The sequence below is a fragment of the Moschus berezovskii genome, chromosome 9, assembly GCF_049115385.1.
Source record: "Moschus berezovskii isolate FMDL1 chromosome 9, NW_MosBer_1.0, whole genome shotgun sequence".
Classification (NCBI taxonomy): domain Eukaryota; kingdom Metazoa; phylum Chordata; class Mammalia; order Artiodactyla; family Moschidae; genus Moschus; species Moschus berezovskii.
The window spans coordinates 99,232,368-99,252,622 of NC_142468.1; the positions used below are offsets into that span (position 1 = coordinate 99,232,368).

The following is a 20,255-nucleotide window of genomic DNA, read 5'->3' on the forward strand; positions in this document are numbered from 1 at the left end:
TCAATTTCCTCATCCCTAAAGAAATAAATAATCCCTGTCAAGTCTGTCTCACAAGGGATGCACGTGGACACACCGTGAAGAACCTGAAATGCCATATCATTGTGACGAGCTGTGGCCTCCTTCCCTTCCCTTCTGGCCGCCTCCCTGCACACAGGCCACCTCACTACCACATCAGGGCTGCAGAAGAGGCCTAGTTTAGGAACAGGAGTAACTCTTTCCTAAATCCCATACGCTCTCTTTCCAGTCCTTTCTTCCTCGTGCCATGCTGCCATAAGAAGATGGGGCACAGACCAAGGGACCCACACCCGCAAACTTGTTGCGGATAAACTTCTGAAAAAACAGCAATAAAAAGTAGAGCGATCACCATCTCTTCTAGAGCTTAGTCTGCTAAGGTATCATCTCAACCCTCCAGGCCCCTATTTTTCAGAGGATCCTGAGCCAGGAAGGGTCCCAAGAGATGTCAGAAGAGAAACTTCTGGGTGGAGGAGTGGTCCAGAGGCCTGAAGAGGGAATTAGCTCAAGCTCAAGGAAGGCGGAAACCTAAAGGACTTTGTCTAAGTGGACTGGAACCAGCTTGAATTTCCCAGAGTCCCCTTTCTTGGGAGAGTTACAGGCCACGATGTAAGAAGCGACTTGTTTCTTCTCCTTGTACTTGCAGTCTGGGTATCTCCTTGAGGTGAGCTTACACTTGGTCAGGGATACGGGCTTCTGGCTCTGGTGGCAGTTATTCCCACGACTCTCGCAGGTTGTGCTGGGCGTCTGACAAGTGGTGGCCACACTGGAGAAGGACTCATGTAGGAAGGTGTTGAGGTCTTTGCAGCGTTTGGAGAACTTGTTGATTTTGTGCATCGCGGCGTTGCAACCTTGCGGACTGGGCTGCACGTGCTGAGTTTCAAACCACTGAGCTGGGGTCATGTTCCCGGGGCTGGCACTGACTGGGTCCTCGGCCACCCACAGCCCCAGCAGCAGGAGCAGCAGCAGAGGGCCGAATCCTGCTCTGGCTGGCGCCATCTCTCTTGGGGGGCACAGTTAGAAGGGAGGACGGGGGTCTCTGGGGATGGAGAGCAGGAGGTGGAAATGAGCCCTCATGAATCTGCTCCTTCCAGCTGATCACCGTCTCCCCGCCCCTTCCTCCCTCTGCCTCTGTCTTTCTCCTCCTCTCTTCTCTGAGCCGCGGCTGCTATGACTCCACCCCGTAAGCCCAGGGCTCTGTCCCCCTCGTCTGGTGTCCCTATCTTCTTTCATTCGTTCTGCCCCACGCAGCTCCTACTCCTTGCTCCGTCTCCTCTCCCTCACATCGATCGCTGCGTCCGTTTCTGTCCTTTTCTCTGTGTTTTGTTCCCTCCATGACTCCACCCCTTCTCCTCCAAGCCCCATTTTGTGCCCCGGCCCCCAGCATCTCTCCACACTGCGTCCCCCCTTGTCCACCTCGTCCCTCACCTGAGGGCGCTCTTATCTGGCCAGAGCCCACCCCTTCCCTGTCCTCTCTCCTCACCCACGTTCCACTGTGGCCTCACCTCGTCAATGAGTCTTCCTGTTGCAGCGCCGGCTCAGCGGACACACCTTCCCTCCGCTGGTCTCTGAGGGCCTCCTCTCCCACCACGAATTCCTTAACAGCCGGCCTGGCCTGCGGTGCCTTTATCTGGGTGTGGGCTGGGAAGCAGCCCTGGATCAGGAAATGAATCAGGTTCATGTCTTTCCACTTACGTATTCCCAGTGTAGTCAGTGGAGCTAGGACACCTGCCTAAACACCTTTAGCAATGAGGAAGTCAGAATCTGCACACTCAAAGAGTAGATCTGGCCTCCAGCCACAAAGTTGTAGTGACTCTGATAAAACACTTGACCCAGTTGTTTATCCCAAATGACAGCTGTCATTTATCCTATCCTATACACACCTCTGGTTCTGATTCTGGGAAGAGCCCATGGCTGTGGTGGTAAGGGTTGCTTTTTTCTGATCTGAGATACAGATGGAATAGCCTAGAAGGTTACTTTGCATGACTTCCTGTCATCAGGACTTTTTGCTAATCTTTTGGAGGAGACAGGGAAGTGGACCAATCATCACAGCCACTATTCCCAGCACCATTCCAACTCAACCATTCTACAGTGATTCATCCTTCTGGGTCCCTCCTATTCCAGGGTCAAGCAAGCTCACCTGACTTTACCTGGAGATGATGCCCAGTACCTCTCATCCTTCACTCTTTCCCTTACTGCTTTATTAAAAGTTTCAGCACTTGGTGTCCAAATTTGAGAATGCTGCTGGTGGTGATTCTGCTCCACAGCTAACTAGACCTTCTTCCACCTGTGTTCCCTGTTTCTTGTGGCAGTTACAGCTGTGTGGAGAGCTGGAGTCAATGCTGCTCCTGTGGCTCCAGTGAGCTTGGTATGTGAGACTCAGAAGAACCGAGATACCAAGGAAGAGAAGCATCACTACAGGTGGATGGGAAGGCCTAGAAAATGGACATGAACAGTGTTCTTTTCAGGATTTACTTGTTAGCAGTAAGTGATGTCAGAATAGTGGATTCAGGTTCATTCACATAGTCAGTATTTATTGAGCATCTACTATAGGCCAAGGAGCTTGGGATAGACCAGTGAATAAGAGAATCAAAATTCCTACCTTTGGAATGCTTACGTTTCATTGAGGGAAGAGAATCTTTACATTACACTGGAGGAAAGACAGTAAAAAAAAACCACACATATTTTGCTCAAAGTGATCATTGCTAAGGCAAAAAGAACAAATGGAGATTGGTAGGCCATGATTTTTAAACAGGGTCATTGAAGTAGGTGACTGGAAAAACACTTGAAGGTGAGAAAGTGAACTTATGCTTGTTTGGGGAAGAAGGCTCCAAGCAGAGGGATTCAGTTCAGTTCAGTCAATCAGTCGTGTCCAACTCTTTGCGATCCCATGGACTGCAGCACGCCAGGCTTCCCTGTCCATTGCTGAAACTCATGTCCATTGAGTTGGTGATGCCATCCAACCATCTCATCCTCTGTCGTCCCCTTTTCCCACCTTCAATCTTTCCCAGCATCAGTCTTTTCCAGTGAGTCAGTTCTTCGTTCAGGTGGCCAAAGTATTGGAGTTTCAGCTTCAGCATCAGTCCTTCCAATCAGAACTGATTTCCTTTAGGATTGACTGGTTGGATCTCCTTGCAGTCCAAGGGACTCTCAAGAGTCTTCTCCAACACCACAGTTCAAAAGCATCAATTCTTCTGCACTCAGCTTTCTTTGTAGTCCAACTCTCACATCCATACATGACTACTGGAAAAACCATAACTTTAACTAGATGGACCTTTGTTGGCAAAATGATGTCTCTGCTTTTTAATATGCTGTCTAAGTTGGTAGTAGCTTTTCTTCCAAGGAGCAAGTGTTTTTTAATTTCATGGCTGCAGTCACCAGCTGCAGCAATTTTGGAGCCCAAGAAAATAAAGTCTGTCACTGTTTCCATTGTTTCCCCATCTATTTGCCATGAAGTGATAGGACTGGATGCCATGATCTTAGTTTTCTGAATGTTGAGTTTTAAGACAGCTTTTTCACTCTCCTCTTTCACTTTCATTAAGAGGCTCTTTAGTTCCTCTTCACTTTCTGCCATAAGAATGGTGTCATCTGCATATTTGAGGTTATTGATATTTCTCCCAGCAATCTTGATTCCAGCTTGTGCTTCATCCAGCCCGGCATTTCATGCGATGTACTCTGCATATAAGTTAAATAAGCAGGGTGACAATATACAGCCTTGACATACTCCCTTCTGGATTTGGAACCAATCTGTTGTTCCATGTCCAGTTCTAACTGTTGCTTCTTGACCTGCATACAGATTTGTCAGGAGCAGATCAGGTGGTCTGGTATTCCCATCTTTTTAAGAATTTTCTGCAGTTTGTTGTGATCCACACAGTCAAAGGCTTTGGCGTAATCGATAAAGCAGAAGTAAATGTTTTTCTGGAACTCTTTTGCTTTTTCAATCATCCAGCAGATGTTGACAATTTGATCTCTGGTGCCTCTGCGTTTTCTAAAACTAGCTTGAACACCTGGAAGTTCACGGTTCATGTACTGTTGAAGCCTGACTTGGAGAATTCTGAGCATTACTTTGCTAGCGTGTGAGATGAGTGCAATTGTGCGGTAGTTTGAGCACTCTTTGGCATTGCCTTTCTTTGGGATTGGAATGAAAACTGACCTTTTCCAGTCCTGTGGCCATTGCTGAGTTTTCCAAATGTGCTGGCATATTGAGCGCAGCCCTTTCACAGCATTATCTTTTAGGATTTGAAATAGCTCAACTGGAATTCCATCATAGCCTTGTTCATAGTGATGCTGTCCCCTCTCCAGCATGAAAAAGCAGAGGGGACAGCACTGCAAAGGCCCTATAGTAGATGGATGCCTGTGGGGTTGGAGGAACAGTAAAGAGTCCAGTGTGACTGGAGCAGGTGAGTCAGAGGGTCAGAGGGGTCCGGAGGCCAGATCATGGCAGCCCCAGAGACCACTAGAAGGGCTGTGGTGGAGGGCTGAAAAAAGGAAAAAAGAAAGGACTGTGGTGGCTCAGTGGAAAAGAGTCGCCTGCCGATGCAGGAGACACAGGAAGCACAGATTTGATTCCTGGACCGGGAAGATCCCCTAGAATAGGAAATGGCAACCTGCTCCAATATTCTTGTGTGGAAGTTTCCATGAACAGAAGAGCCTGGCAGATTACAGTCCATGGGGTTGCAAAGAGTCGAACATGATTGAGCAACTGAGCATGCACACACGAGTTTTGCTGTGTACACAGCGGGGAGCCCAGGAGGGTTCTAAGCAGAGGAATATGAGAGTTTCCAGGTGGCCTAGTGGCTAGGAGTCCAGACTTTCATTGCCATGGCCTGAGTTCAATCCCTGGTCAGGAAGCAGTTCCTGCAAGCTGCGTAGTAAAAAAAAAAAAAAAAAAATGCAGCAGTGTATAAGATCTATCTATTTAAAGATTCCCTGGCTGTTGTGTGGATGTGACTGCAAAGAAGCCACACGAACCATCCAGGTCATACAAACCTGAGTCATACAGTTTGTGTTCTGGTCCAGAGGTTAGGATTTTGAGTCGGGGAGGTGGGGTGTTTGTTTTGAGGTTGGGGACGTCCTTTTAGTAGCTAGAGAGCACAGCTGTGGGTCAGGATGGAGAATCTTTGGAAGAAAAAATGGTGTTGGAGTGAGAACCACCACTAGATGGCAACAGAGAGCCAGGAGCAGGTTAACACAGGCCTCTGACTCCCCTGGTTCCTCCTGGGCGAGGCCTTGGCGGTGCTAACAGCATTCACTGCCTTGTTCAGGTGCCTGATTCTTTGCAGTTTGAACTTCTGCGTAGAGAATTATGCCTCTGCTGCTGTAGGAATGGAAGGGTTAAAGCAGAAAGTGGACAGAATGCAGATCAGCCCAGGCCAGTCCTGCCCTGGACTGGAGGCTGGGGTTAGAGAGGGGGTGGAAAGGCCAAGAGTTCATTTGGATTCCTCGCCTGCCGGACTCCTCTCACTTCTTATTCTTCTAGAGTGAGATGATTCCAAACCACAGATTGCACTGCCCTCTGCTCTTGTGTTTTCCTGTTAACGTAATTATCCGGTTTGCTCTTCGACTGCATTGTGTGGGGTTCTAAAAAAGGTCTACCTTAGTGCTCCATGAAAGTAAACACGGCCACGCTGTCTCGGGTCAAAGGGAAGAGGGAGTCAACGTGTAGATTTGCAAGTGAAAACTGAACAGTTAAACCGACTGTTTACACAGCTTAGGCTGAAACCCTTACTTTGCCTCCATTATTTGGATAAGGCAGGTGATTTCATTTATTTATTCACTGAAACTATACAGTTTCCAAGATCTGCTTCACTTTGCACTCGGTAGGATAGTTTTGCCATGTTTCCTTCACTGCATTCACAGGGCGAGAATGGATGGAGGCAGGGGAATAAGGCTGCTGCTGCTGCTGCTAAGTCACTTCAGTCATGTCCGACTCTGTGTGACCCCATAGACGGAAGCCCACCAGGCTCCCCCGTCCCTGGGATTCTCCAGGCAAGAACACTGGAGTGGGTTGCCATTTCCTTCTCCAATGTGTGAAAGTGAAAGTGAAGTCGCTCAGTCATGTCTGACTCGTAGCGACCCCATGGACTGCAGCCCACCAGGCTCCGCCGTCCATGGGATTTTCTAGGCAAGAGTACTGGAGTGGCTTGCCATTGCCTTCTCCGGGAAATAAGGTTAGGGCGAACAAAAGGGGTCAGGCATCAGGCCAGGGACTGGTCGGGAAGTCGGGCAGAAGGGAGAAAAGAAAAATTAAAGAGGGGAGAGAAGAGGACAAAATGGTGGGAGAGATGATGAGAGGGAAGCAAGCCTCTATGCAGGGATGTAAGGGAGCCTCCTTCTCCCTCTCGTGTCATGGTCTCTGCTCGTGGCCTAGCCTCTCCCTCGGCCACTGGTCTCTGTGTGTGTGGAGTATGGTGTGTGTGTGTGTGTGTTTGGAGTTGTTGGGGGTGGGTGCTGTGAAAATCCCAACAGTGCCAGGTGGACCGCTGCCTGTCTTCCCCACAGGACAACAGCTGCGACTTCCTCTAGCCCTTGCTGGGGAGGGTTGAGGGGGGCTGGGAGAGAGGCCGCCGAACCTGGATGGGTGCCCACCCTTCAGAGCTCAGGCTCTCTCTCTCCTGGAGTTCCACACAGCCTCTGGAGACCCACGGAAAGCCCATGAGCCTTTCCCTCCCAGCAGGAGCAGATCCAAGTCCTGTTATTCTGTATTGCTCCTAGGATAAATCAAGGTAACGGATTCATTTCTGCAGATGAGGAAAGTGAAACAAATAGCAAGTTGGGGTCAGATGTGGGATTCGCTTTGGGTCTTTGAATTCTCATGACCTCTCCTGGAACAGCTGGGATCTGGAGGAGGCAGCAGTGACAGAAGGTTGGAATCCTTGGCTCCTAGACCAGTGCCTTTAGACCAACCAGGATGTAGGAGTGGGGAACCTGGTCTGGGCTTGAGAGGCCTCAGCAGGTCACTCTGTCCCGTAAACCACTGCCAGCTCCTCGTTTGTCCCTGGAGTAAGTCAGAAATTCCATAGCTTGGCACTCAAGGTCTGCCACAGTCTGGCAAACCTACCTTTCTAACTTTGTCTCTGATTTTTCTCCCACTGAGTGCCTCGGCCTCAGCCAGGCTGGTTTTTTTTCTTTCCTCAAACATGCCTTTCATAATTCTCCCCACCTCCTCCTCTTTTTTTTACAAGCTTTGAGGCTGCAACTATCTTGCTTTTTCTCCTCCTTCAGTATATTTTATTGAAGTACAGTTGACTTACAATGTATCAGGTGCATAGTAAGGTGATTCAGTTATACATATACACATACATTATTTTCAGATTATTTTCCATTATAGGTTATTACAAGATACTGACTATAGCGCCCTGTGCTATACAGTAAAGCTTTGTTGCTTGATGCGTATCTATTTCTTTTAATTGGAAATCTAGTATTCTATTCATACTCAAACAAGTGGAATCAAAATGTCATAAATTTTTGGGGCAAAAATTCATAAGTTTTCTAAAATATATATTTTGCATGCTATTTATATTTTTTAAAATTTTATTTTGTATTGGAATATAACCGATTAATAACATTGTGATACTTTCAAGTGAACAGCAAAGGGACTCAGACATACACAGACTTATATCCATTCTCTCCCAAACTCCCCTTGCATCCAGGTTGAGCAGGGTTCCATGTGCTATACAGTAGGCTCATAATTCTTTATCTCCACTTAATTGTTCCTTGAGACCCATCCAAAGGTTTCAATTTCCCTCCAGAAGGCTTTCTTTGGTTTCCTAATTCAGAGGGATCTCTCTTGTTTTTCAATTCCTACATTTACTGTCTTCAAAATGTATAATTTTCTGCCTTGAATCATTGGTTATTTCTTCATATATATTTTCCTCCAGTTTTGACTGTCAATTCCCAGAAGACAAGGGCCATCTGTTATACTATTCCCACAGGATATAGCACAGTTAGTGACCCTAAAGGATTCAAATTCTAGGTTAGAAGGTATTTGTCCTGCCCTTGAGTGATCCCATTCCCAGGTGGCATCACCTGAATGATCCCAGTCCCAGTTGAAGAACTGACAGTGCAGCTGCTGAACTCCAACCCTGGGGTGAAGGTCAAACTATGACAAGGAGGTTGAAATGGCTGAAACAACCCTTTGAGTTCAAGGACAACCCAGGACAGTTTGCTATTTGAACCGTTTGAGTTGTAAAGGGCAAAGGTAAAGCCACCAAGATTGTAGTGAGCTCACTTAGGGCTCCCCCTCGATCATAGGGAATCATCTTTGCACTTGTCAGTCTAGCCAGTGGTTCTAGACTTTGGTCCTACCACTGGGGAAGGGAGGAGGGAGAGAATGTGTACATGGCTGTTTGCAGAGAGTCAGTTTCAGGGGAAAAATAACAAAAGGTTGCTTCAGTGATGAACTGTCAGTAGTCCTTTTGCTGGCAGAAGAACCAGCACCATCACAAGCGAAGTCAAACAAACAAACAAACAAAAAATCTCTAAGTCTTAGATATTTGCAATCCTTTTCAATATGTAAGGTATAAGTAAGTTTGCTCTTGTTAGAAAATCTGATTCTGTCATTAGACCAGAAGTTTTCAACCTCAGCACAAGCTACATTTTCATCTGGGTACTTCTCTGTTGTGGGAGCTGTCTTGTGTAACGTAAGACGTTGAGCAGCATCTCTGGCCTCTACCCACGAGATGCCAGTAGGGCCTCCCAGGTGTGACAACCAAAAAAGTCTCCAGACATGATCTAACTGCTCCCCCTTGAGAACCACTAAATGAGACATATGGTCTCAAGCAAGTTGCTGTCCCTCTCTAAAAGTTAGTTTCTTCATCTCTAGGATGCTTGTTTGTGTAAGTAAAGTCCAGTATAATGGGGTAACAGTTTCAAAAATCTCAGGCCTCAGGAGCAGATGAAACCATGACAAGGATGTCAGAATGGATGAAGCAATACTACGGATCACGATGGGATTTTCAAGACCAAACCACAAGGATTGCAGATTGAAACTCAGAGGCCAGTCATACACTCAGCACTTTTTTCTGGTTCCATGATCATGACTTGGTAACATATGTTCATACGAGTGTTGTTCCTGCTGAACTGTAAATTTAATCTGGACTGGAACTGTCTCATTTACTTTTCTATTTCCCCCAACATTTGTTGTAGTGCTTTTCAGGTAGTATTTAACAATTTAAAAATATTACCAAGCAATTAGCATGGGGCATGATTAATAGAACGCTTGGTGAAGATGAATTTAAGTCAGGCATTACAGAGGGCTCTAGATTGGCAGTGGGGGTGTGAGAAGGTCACTTGGCTCATTTGGGGAATACAAGACTTGCCAATGTTGAGCATATTAAAAAGCAGAGCCATTACTTTGCCAACAAAGGTCCATCTAGTCAAGGCTATGGTTTTTCCAGTGGTCACGTATGGATGTGAGAGTTGGACTATAAAGAAAGCTGAGTGCAGAAGAAATGATGCTTTTGAATGTGGTGTTGGAGAAGACTCTTGAGAGTCCCTTGGACTGCAAGGAGATCCAACCAGTCCATCCTAAAGGAAATCAGTCCTGGGTGTTCATTGGAAGGACTGATGTTGAAGCTGAAACTCCAAAACTTTGGCCACCTGATGTAAAGAGCTGACTCATTTGAAAAGACCCTGATGCTGGGAAAGATTGAGGGCAGGAGGAGAAGGGGACGACAGAGGCTGAGATGGTTGGATGGCATCACCGACTCGATGGACATGGGTTTGGGTGAACTCCGGGAGTTGGTGGACAGGGAGGCCTGGCGTGCTGCGGTTCATGGGGTCGCAAAGAGTCGGACATGACTGAGCAACTGAACTGAACTGAACTGAATGTTGAGTGAGTTGGGAGTAAAAGGTAAGTTGGAAAAGGACCATAACTAGTTATCCATTTATATATTGTTTAATGACTAAAAGGAATTTCCATACTGACTGTCTCATTTTATTCTCACAGCCTCATGAGGAAGGGAAGGCATCAATCCCATTCTCTAGAAGAGGAAACAGGAGCTCAGTAGGTTAACCTGAGATCATGTCCTAAACTTTTTATGATGTGCTGTTCCATTTCTGTAATTGTGCAAGTGGAGGTCAGTGATGAGGGGGGAGTAGCAAAGGAAGGAAGTGGAAGACCAAGAGGCACGAAAAGCCCCTTTCTCTTCCAAGGGAAGCTGCAGCCTTGAGCAAATAAGGAAGAGGTGGCATGCTCTGAGACTGGGGCCTCTAAACAAAGACTTGAGTCAGCCAGGCTCTGGCACCACCCTGCATGGGCTCCCACAGGGTGTTAGCTGATAGACCAGCCTGAAGGATACAGATGAACCACCTGCCTGTGTGGGCTTTCCCCTCCCCTGCCTAGCTGTGTTCACTTCCCTAAGGAGATGCTCCAAACAGGCTTCTTAAACACGATCTCTGGGTTGATCTCCACGTGAACTGGCTCAGAAGAACTGAGGGTCGGGGTGAGAGTGGGAGGAGAACAGCATTCTGGGTAGAGGAGATAAGGTGAACAAGATGTGGTGGAAGCAGGCAGGGATGGAGACATGGTGGGGGCCACGTCATGGAGGGCTTCTGTCCTATGAGATGGAGAGTCCTCTTGTGGTTGGAGAGTGTGTCGTGTCCAAGAGAAGGGAGATCCTGAGCAGGAGAAGGAATAGGAATGGAAGAGGCAGGTTCGAAGAAAATCTTAGTTAAGAGACTGTCAGGGCTGCGTGACCAATGGACTCGAGCTCATACCAGTGCCAGGCCCTGGGCTAAAAGCTCCTGATATACATCTTAATGAATCCTAATACTGCTTCAAGGTATGGAATATTATCCTCACTGACAGATGAAGAAACTGAAACTTATACTGGTTTAGTGAACTAAGATCAATGGTGCACAGCCTGGAAGCATCAGAGCCAGCATTCAATTCCTAGACTGTTGGCTCAAAAGCTTTGCTCTTAACCATCTGGTAGTACTGCTTCTAAACGGATGGGATTAGGGAGAGGGTAAGGTGGAGGATCATTCTCAGATTTCTTGCAGAGGTAACTGAGGAAATGGACAAGGCAGGAGGGAAAGCAAGTTGGAGGAGGATGGGTTTGGTTTTGGAGTCTACCTTGTGTTGTCAGAAAGAGCAAGTGTGGACTTTCCTGGTGGTGCGGTGAGTAAGAATCCTCCTGCCAATGCAGGAGCCACTGGTTCGGTTCCTGGTCCAGGAAGATTCCACACAGCTTGGGGCAACTAACTCCTTGTGCCACAACTACTGAGCCTGCGCTCTAGAGCCGGTGAGCCGCAACTACTGAAGCCTGTATGCCCATGCTCTGCAACAAGAGAAGCCACTGCAAAGAGAAGCCTGCGCGTCATGACCAGAGAGCAGCCCCTGCTCTTTGCAAGTAGAGAAAGCCTGTGCACAGCAATGAAGACCCAGCACAGCCATACATAAATAAATAAAAGAAAATGTCTTTTAAAAAAAGAAAAAGAGCAGGGTTAAGCGGGCTGTGATGAGGAACACCCATGCATCTCCCTGTGCCCCCTACCCCTTGTGAATCACACACCAGCCTTGGAACACTCAGGGTTCTGTTCTGACTCCCCTTTCCTGCTCTCCGGGGAGAGAATGGTAAGCTGTCCTAAGACACAACCTGGACAACAGGTGCTGGAGGCAAGGCCGAGAGGCCTGTGGAAGTCAAGGACTGTGAAGGGGCAGGGGTTGATGAAAGAGATTTAGTAGCCTGGCCCTTTTTTTTTTTTTCTAACAGCAAGAATCTGATCTATTGGGCACCGGCCCACACCACCTCAAGCCCAGGCTATGCTGTCTACTCCCACCTGACAGTTTGAGCCTTCGGGGTCAGCACTCATAGGTTTCCAGGAGTGCTCTGACGCTAAAGGGCCTGAGGTTACCGGGTCAGGGCAGCTGATGATGGAGACGGTGAGGGGTCCACAGAATGGTCTTTGATTCTCAGCCCAGCACTCAGGTGGCAGGGAGGCTCCCTTGTATATATGGCCCCGGGGCCCCCAGGCCTGGGATGAGAGTGTGGGAGAACCCCCTGTTCTTTCAGGGTTGGGAACAAGCAGCACCTTGTTTCTCAGAAACATGACAGTGCTTTCCTTACCACCTTTCCACGGGAGCAGGGCCTGTGAACCAGAGAAGACATCAAAGGAAGCCTAAGAACCACGGGATTTCTGGCAAGAAGGCCGGAACTCAGTGTTCTGATGACACCAGAGAGGAGAGCAGAAGGTAAATGGCTCTTTCCTCCTCCTCATCCAGCCCCCTCAGCCCAGGGGCTCCTCAAACCCAGGGGACATGCCCTCCTCCCACACCAGTCTTTATCTACCAGCCTTTCTAGCCTCTTCTCTCACCTGTTGGCTGTCCTTGGCCTCAGGCAGGAAGACTTCACCTCTGTCCTGCTGCCTTCCAGCTCCCGTCCCTCGTCAGCTGCAGTCAGGGAAGTACTGCTGAGCCTGTCACTTCTGGACCCTCTGCATTTTTACCAGAAGGACTAACCGGGCCAGGGTAACCAGGAAGAGCCTCTTACCCAAGGACCAGTTGGACTTCTTATTTCGTAAGTGTCACAGCTCCCGGATGGATGGGGTGAAGCTGAGATTCTAAGGTAGACCCAGGGACGGGGGAATGGTTAGAGGTGGCCGACCAGCGGGGTGACCTTGGGCAAATGTCTCCTCTCTCTGATGCATGAGGACTTGGGCTGGATGATCTCTGAGGGACAGCTGGGCCCTGAAGGCATAGGGGAGGGCACACTGGGGAGGCTGGGAGCACACTGGAGGCTCTGGGCAGGGACAGACAGCCAGCCAGGCCCACCTCTGTCTCCAACCACCTTAACTCTGCCAGCAGGAAGAATGGCACCACCTGTGGCCCAGCTCCTCTTCCTCCAGGTTGTTCTAGGGCCAGCTTTGGTTGAAAACATCAAGACTCAGCTTGCCATCAAGAACTTCCGTACCTTACACGTTGACTATCCCAAGGCTAACTACGCCAAAGGTTTCCAAGGTTACTGCAATGGTCTGATGTCCTATGTCCGGGGCAGGCAAGAAAGCTGGTATTGCCCAAAGATCCATTATGTCTTACACGCCCCTTGGACATCCATCTGGAAGTTCTGCAAGTACAGTGAGAGCTTCTGTGAGAATTACAATGAATACTGCACGCTCACCCAGGACTCCATCCCACTCACAATTTGCTCCCTGTACCCCAAACAGCCGCCCACCAGCTGCCACTACAACAGCACCCTGACCAACCAAAGGCTCTATCTGCTCTGCTCTGAAAAGTACGATGGTGAACCCATAGATATCATTGGCCTCTACTAGGAAGGGAGGCTTTCGGTCTGAAACCACCCCCCGCAACTCCCTGCCCATGGCTGCTGCTACACACTAGCCTATCCCCACTCCTGAAGCTCGGATTCCTGGTACAAGGCTTTCTTTCTGGCTTCATAGGCAGGCAGAGTCCCCTCCCAAGAGACCAGGGAGGCAGGAAGTATGTCCAGACTTTTGGTCACCATGCAAAGTTATACTATCTTCTAGGCCTTTCTGTCTTGTTTCCCTCCACCCCCCAACCCCCGCCACCATTCTCCCTCTCCCACAGACCGTTTTACCCACCCAAGAAGCTGACTGTGTCCAGTTGGCAGTGACTGTCCATCTACTGGGCCAGATCCTGAATCCTGGCCGGAGTCCCAGAGCCTCAGCTCACACCATGGCACCGGTTCCGAGTCTCAAGTCCTCTCCCCTGCCACCTTTCCCTTCTCGGTCTTCCCCATCTCCGTTACAATTCCCTCCACTCGCTCACCCGAACGGTGGGTATCTCTAGCTGTAGGACCCTCCCTGAGAGTCTTAGACTTATATTAGCTTCATTTCTCCAGGACGTCCCTCTCAGCTCTCAGTCTCCTGTTCAGTCTCTCCCCGACACTTCCAACCTCTTTAGTCACTCTGTATTCTTTCTCTGACCTCTTTTCCTTCCATCTTTCTCGCCTTGGACCACTGGAGTTTTCAGTTATCTTCTCTGACCTGTTCGCCCAGAGATTCCTGCATCCTTTTCCTTCCCGAAGTTCCTTCTGATATCCCCCCAAATCCAGGATCTGCCTCTGACAAGGCAGGGATGAAGTGGGCTCAGCTGTGGTCACAGAAGGTTTTAAAACCATATTTGAATTATGTAAGATATAACCATTGGATGAAACTGGGAGAAGGGTACATGAGATCTCTCTATTTTTTTGCATCTGCCTGTGAGTCTGATCATTGCAAAATAAAAAAGATAAAAAGCACATCTGAATTAGTTCTGATTTCATTACTTTTTCTGCAATGCATCAGAACTCCTACTCTCAGAGTCCTGGAGGTCACCCACCTCTGGCCATCTTCCTGGGCCACGCTTTGGCAGTAGGGTCGGTAGGATCTTCTGTTCCATGTCTACCATGATGGAGGTGGGTGGGGGTAAAACTCAGCCCTGGAGTGGGTTGAAAATGGAGTCTCCTTACCCTTGTTGTTGTGTTGTGAGATCAGTCGTATCCGACTCTTGCGACCCCATGGACTGTAGCCCACCAGGCTCCTCTGTCTATGGAATTTTCCGGGCAAGTATATTGGAGTGGGTTGTCATTTCCTACTCCAGGGGATCTTCCTGACCCAAGGATAGAACCCATGTCTCCTGCACATCTCCTGCATTGCAGGCACATTCTCGAGTCACTGGGGAAACCCTTAGCTCTAGAATAAGCTCATAACAGGAGTTTGGCTAAGTAGATCCTTGGCCTTCCCCCTCTGGTGTTTATTTCTCCCTTCAACAAAACATGGACTGCAACAGATGAGGGAGGTGGAGGGACAGGAAATGGTCTCATTGCTAGTATTTGGGTTGTACTGTGTCAAATTGGGAATTGCTACTCCCCTTTGGGATGGTGGGGGGGAATGGATACTGGTAATGTGTGAGCACAACTAGCAAATACCTTTGCCTCCACAGCTAGTTTATCTCTTATCTCCAAATATGTTCCTCAGCCATGTTCTTAGAAGCAGCTGTTGAGGGGGATGCTACCCAGTGATGAGGAGGCCAAGTAGAATGAAGGGCGTGCTTCTGGGAAGTCCTACCCTTGAGTTTCTCGACTCTTCTCACTGTCTCTGCCCCAAGGGTCCCTCGTCTTTCCGCAGGTGGAAGACAGAGCTCATGAACTGCTGCACACACAGATGTTTATTGTCCCCCCCAAGCTCCCTGGTGTTCAAGATGCAGGGTCAAGGGCCAACAGGCGAAGATGAGGCTACTCCCTAGTTGTTGCCCTTCTTATCATACGTGCCAGCACCCTTGTAGCCACTCACGTAGCCAGAGTTGTCAGTCACGTCTTCCCGTCCCGCGATGCCTTTCCCCTTGCCGCTCTCGTCAAAGCGCTCCTTGTGGGTGCCAGTGTACTTGCTGGTGTCCGTCAGCCGGCTCACTCCGCCCACTGTTGTCGCTTTCTGTGGGCCAGAGGGTGAGGAGCCTGAGCCTTCTCCCTTCCTTCCCCTCCACTGTCACAGCCCTTCTCTAGAGATGGCCTTCGAGTAGTTTTATTAGTTGTCTGAGCTCATGTTCAACCCCTGGCATGGTGCTGCCTCCTTAGGGCTCAGGCGCAGATGACAGGAGGAACTATGATAAGAGCCATCCACTCGTGAGAAAGGAATCCGGGGCATGGGGATGAGTAGAGAGGTGTGTGTGGACTTTTCTGCTTCCAGAGAAGCTATTTTGACTAGGCTGCAGCCAGAAGACTTCAAACCCCAGACCTAAAACACAAGGTCTGTCCTGCTGTGCTGTGCTTAGTTGCTCAGTCTTGTCCAACTCTTTGTGACCCCATGGACTGTAGCCCCCCAGGCTCCTCTGTCCATGGGGATTCTCCAGGCAAGGATACTGGAGTGGGTTGCCATGCCCTCTTCTATGGGATCTTTCCAACCCAGGGATCGAACCCAGGTCTCTCCAGCATTGCAAGCAGATTCTTTACCGTCTAAGCCATCAGGGAAGCCCCTCTGTCCTGCTGGGAAGGCCCACAGTAGAAAGAGCTTTTAGTAGAGAGGGGATACATAGGGAACAGAAAGGTGGGTGCGAGGCAAGAAGTTGGACATTAGACCTTACATAAGAGCACGAAGAGGAGTAGTGAGCAGGTACCAGGTGGTCTGCACTCAGTGTCCCCTCAAAGCCACCTGGCCCTGGTGGCCTGGCCCAGATCCTGGATACTTGGGAATGAGTCTAAGTTTTATTATTAAAATAGATGTGAAAAGAAAAATAAGCAAATAAATAAAATCGCTGTGGACCTTGGGTAAGTCACTTCTTCTCACAGTTTACTCACTTCTGAAATGACTCGATGATCTCTAAATTAGTCTGTTTCAGTACCAACAGTGCCCAAAGGCTTTCTGCCCCGTCTCCCTGCTGCTGTTGAAAAGGGTTGCGGGGAGGGGAGATGAGAGCAGCAGGGACTCAGGGAAGCAGAGTCAGGGTTAGGAATGAAGTCTGTCACTCACAGTAACACCAGTGGTAGCTGGGTCCTTGCCCTCCATGAGCTTATAAATGTTCTCCAGGGCTTCATCCAGGCTTTTCCCCTTGAATCGCTTCTGGCCCAGTTCCTTCATCGCTTCCTGGAACTGTTGGAATGTGATGGTTCGGGCATTCTTGGCCCTGGTCAGTAAGACAGAAATCCAGGAACTGGGGAACATGAACTCATCGCTTTCCAAGGTCCAGCCCTCCCCTAACTCAGACGGGGCCTCTACACACTGAATGTCCTGAGGTCAGGGACTGGCAGAGCCAGGCACCCACGAGGTGCTCAGGAGACCCGTTACAGATGTTCTACCGCAGAAACCCTGCCTCATCCCGTGGCCTTGCTTGTTCTACTCAGCACCCCCACTCCTGTCTCTGGCCCCTTACTTGACTTTGCTGAAAACGATGTCCACGTCAGTGGAGGTGACCGTCTTGCTGTCCATGATGCCGCAGTCTTTGCACAGCTTGGAGAAGTTCTTGTTGTTCATTTCAGTGCCACTGCCCGACGATTCTCCAAAGACAGCAAACCGCTGGAATGTTCTTTCCGCTTCTGATGCCATGGTCTACTGGAGGTGGGGGAGGACAGTACGGGGGGAGACTTGGGGGTGAGGGAGGAGGGGACGGGAGGACTGAGAAGTAAGCATGATGAAGGTTAAAGTAAAATCAGAATCAGCAACAGGAACAAACACACCCGTCCGACCTATTGTTCCCAGTACGAGGGATACTAGTGTGGATCCTACAGACTGAATAATCGCCACTGCCAACCACTTCCCCACCACTTCTGTGTACCTGAGAGTGCCCGGATGGTGCCTGACCCTAACCAGCCTCTGTAGGTAAGTGTGTGCAGATCCGTGGGAGTCGGCTGGCTGGGGAGACTGGGGGGCAGTGGGGAGGGAGACAGGGGAGGAGAGGGAAGCTTCTGTGACCTCAACAGTGTTTATGTGACATCATTTTCAGTCCCTGTTACAGCTCTAATCTTGGGGGAGGGAGTCTTAGGTCCCTACCTTGCATGCTGCATTGAGCATGTTGCCAACCTCCTGATCTCTGCAAGTGACCAAGCTTCCCTCATTGGTTCAGCCCTGCTTGAACCAGTCCTCTGGTCCTAGTTAAACTGCATTATGCTCTGTCCCTCAACAAAAGTTGAGGAGAGCTCAGGGAAGGAGTTAAGGGAAACAGGTTGACATCAGTCCAGCACTGTCCTTTTCTCATCTCCTGGCCGGATTAATGACCCACATGGAGAATCCCACTGGCTCTGGCAGACCAGGTTCAATAGGAAACTTGAAATGGCTTCCAGTTTGGGCCCCACACAGAAAGAGCATGGGCCTTGGACGGTCACACACCTGTCTGGGTTAGGGTGAGGGTGAGCCTCAGACTCTCAAAATCTTCCAGATAATTTTAATTTTCTATGCAGGTCAGGAGAATTTTTTTTTCCCCATGCCACATGGCTTGTGGAATCTTAGTTCACTGACCAGGGATTGAACCTGGGCCCTCAGCAGTGATGGCTTTGAGTAACTACTGGACCACTAGGGAATGCCCTCCCCTCTCTTTTTAAAGTAATGCTGTAATTTTATTCAATTTTTACTACATGTGTTGTTTCTTCTTTCAGAAGGAGTTTCTCTTTGGCCTTTTCTCTGGCTGGAAACCATTTAGAGGAATGAACTTCATGGCTCCTAAAATTGAGCCACTAGGTTGGTGACTTCCCTCCCCACCCCATCTAATCAGTTACTGATTTCTGTAATTTCCCTTGTCATTCCTTCCTTTCCATTCCTATTACTCCCACTCTTTATTCAAGTCCCTGTCATCTCATATCTAGTTGATTATTCTGGCTTCTAAATGACCTCTTTCCTAAGTCAAATGCCTTACCCTCAACCACTCCACTATCCATCGCTTCTTAACCCCCTGCTCCCAATCAAATTATTTTCACAAAACAATTGCTTATCCATCGCTCTTGATCAAGAACACACTGGATCTTCAAAACTTTTTGAAGAGTCAACCCTTTTTACGTGTCATTCAAGGACCTTCATACTTGGCTCCAATCCACCTTACCAGATGTCACGTTTCATCAATATTACTCTGTATTTGTGGCCATAATGACCTAATCACTATGCTGCAGAGGCTACCTGAAGTCTAGTAGAGACAGAATAACTTTGGAGAGGATTGAATCCAGGGATTTAATTCCTAGATAAATCACTGACTGAGTGAGTGGCCTTGAGCGAGAGACTAAACATCTCTGAGCTTTAATTTCTTCATCTGTACAGTGAGGACAATAATATTTATCTTATAGTATTAGGGGGTACTATGTGGGCATTACCTTCCAGGGAGTAGCTACTATGCAGTTCATCAAAGTAACTTGTGTATTTCTGTCCCTAAACTTTCCCTTATGGTCTCTCTGCCTTGATAGAATGCCCTTCCTTCTCACGCAAGTACTGTACTGTACTTCTCATAGGATGCTTTACCCTAATGAACTGAACTGAATTGAATGGTTCTTAGCCTGTGGGCTGCAGCCACTTTGGGCAAGGGTTTCTGAGTTATTGAGGGCCTGTGGAACCTATATATATACAGAAGACTGGTCATTGAGTAAATAATAAACTTTGCACATGTAGGTGCATACATAAATAGATGTTGCAATTATCAGAAAACCGAACAAACTTACCTGAAAGTATTTGCTGAATTCAGAGTTGGTCTCCATCAGGGGATTCTTTTTTTTTTTTTAATTTATTTTTTATTGGAGGCAAATTATTTTACAATATTATATTGGTTGGTTTTGCCATACATTGACATGAATTCGCCCCCATCAGGGGATTCTAAAATCATTATTTGGGAATGGAAGTCTCTGATCTCCCACGTGAAAAGGATGGAAACTCTTCCTATAGGACTTATTGTCTAAACAATTAATCTTATATTGCATCATTCTGAACTTTTTCTATCTTTGTATCTTCTCTCAGCTACTGGATCCTAAACTCTAGAGAGGTAGGACTAGACTCACACTTCTTTGAATTCCATCTATACAGTGGCTTGCGCAGAGCAGGTCCTTATTGTTGTCAACTGGGAGGTATAGTTTGAAGATGTTTCTTGGTCCAAGAGAAGGAAGTGAGGGGAAATGTTCTTGTTGGGCCACTGACACTGGGCCAGGCTGAGACCTGCCCTGATAAGGACGAAGCCCATCTTAGAGCACAAGCAGCCTCTTACTGCCTGTGGCAGGCTGAGACCCCTAGCCTAGGAAGCAAACAGATCCCAGTGGAAATTTCCCGACTCCTGTCTGCCCTACGCCCCTGCGTAGGCCCCTTATCAGGTTCCCCCTGAGTCATCCTGACCCAGAGACGAATTTAGATGCTGGAACTTCCAGGTCCTTCCCTCCCCCACTCCAAGTAAGACCTTCTTTAGATACATCACAGGAGGCCGCAGGCAGAATTTCTCACTGCTGGTCTGGGAGAGCTCTCTTCTGTCCTATACATTTTTATCTACGGTCCCAATTCCAGCAGGCTTTTCCTTGTCCAGGAGAGTGTTAAACTGGCATCAAGTAGGGAGAGGGGACTAGGCAAGGAGCCAGGGTGCCCAGTTTCTGGGTAAATGGTCTTCCCTAGCGGGGAAGGGACTGGAGGAAAACTTGGGTGCCCCAAATTGGGGGATCTAGAGGGAATCCTTTAGGTTTGGGGTTGTTAAAAGCTGGATTTGATTAGTTGGGATCTACTCTGGGTCACCTCCTCCCTCTTGGCCCCTCCTTTCCAATAGACCCTGCCAAGTGGGGAAGAAAGGGGCATTGATGTTCCTTGGATGTGAGGGGGTGGTGAGGGTGGTTGTG

The 20,255-nt window shown here is 48.6% G+C and overlaps 3 protein-coding genes across 4 annotated transcripts; 1 reads left to right on the forward strand and 2 right to left on the reverse strand.

The window, feature by feature from the left end:
* Positions 1–540: 540 nt before the first annotated feature.
* LOC129563134 (ribonuclease 7-like) lies at positions 541–1,636 on the reverse strand. Its single transcript, XM_055436825.2, has 2 exons — positions 1,518–1,636; positions 541–1,051 (listed from the first exon to the last, which is right to left on the reverse strand). Exon 2 carries the CDS (start codon positions 1,009–1,011, stop codon positions 541–543), a length of 471 nt encoding a protein of 156 aa, XP_055292800.2. The 5' UTR covers positions 1,012–1,051; positions 1,518–1,636.
* Positions 1,637–6,589: 4,953 nt separating this feature from the next.
* RNASE13 (ribonuclease A family member 13 (inactive)) lies at positions 6,590–14,227 on the forward strand. Of its 2 annotated transcripts, none has more exons than XM_055436827.2 (4): positions 6,590–10,018; positions 12,103–12,208; positions 12,390–12,533; positions 12,818–14,227. In XM_055436827.2, exon 4 carries the CDS (start codon positions 12,826–12,828, stop codon positions 13,285–13,287), a length of 462 nt encoding a protein of 153 aa, XP_055292802.1. In that variant the 5' UTR covers positions 6,590–10,018; positions 12,103–12,208; positions 12,390–12,533; positions 12,818–12,825; the 3' UTR covers positions 13,288–14,227. The 2 variants fall into 2 exon arrangements, with proteins under 2 accessions (XP_055292802.1, XP_055292801.1); XM_055436826.2 differs by having other exon boundaries at positions 12,821–14,227.
* Positions 14,228–15,130: 903 nt separating this feature from the next.
* On the reverse strand, positions 15,131–17,321 carry TPPP2 (tubulin polymerization promoting protein family member 2). Its single transcript, XM_055436823.2, has 3 exons — positions 16,841–17,321; positions 16,441–16,594; positions 15,131–15,405 (listed from the first exon to the last, which is right to left on the reverse strand). The coding sequence occupies exons 1-3, from the start codon at positions 17,011–17,013 to the stop codon at positions 15,217–15,219; spliced, it is 516 nt and encodes a 171-aa protein (XP_055292798.1). The 5' UTR covers positions 17,014–17,321; the 3' UTR covers positions 15,131–15,216.
* Positions 17,322–20,255: the final 2,934 nt, after the last annotated feature.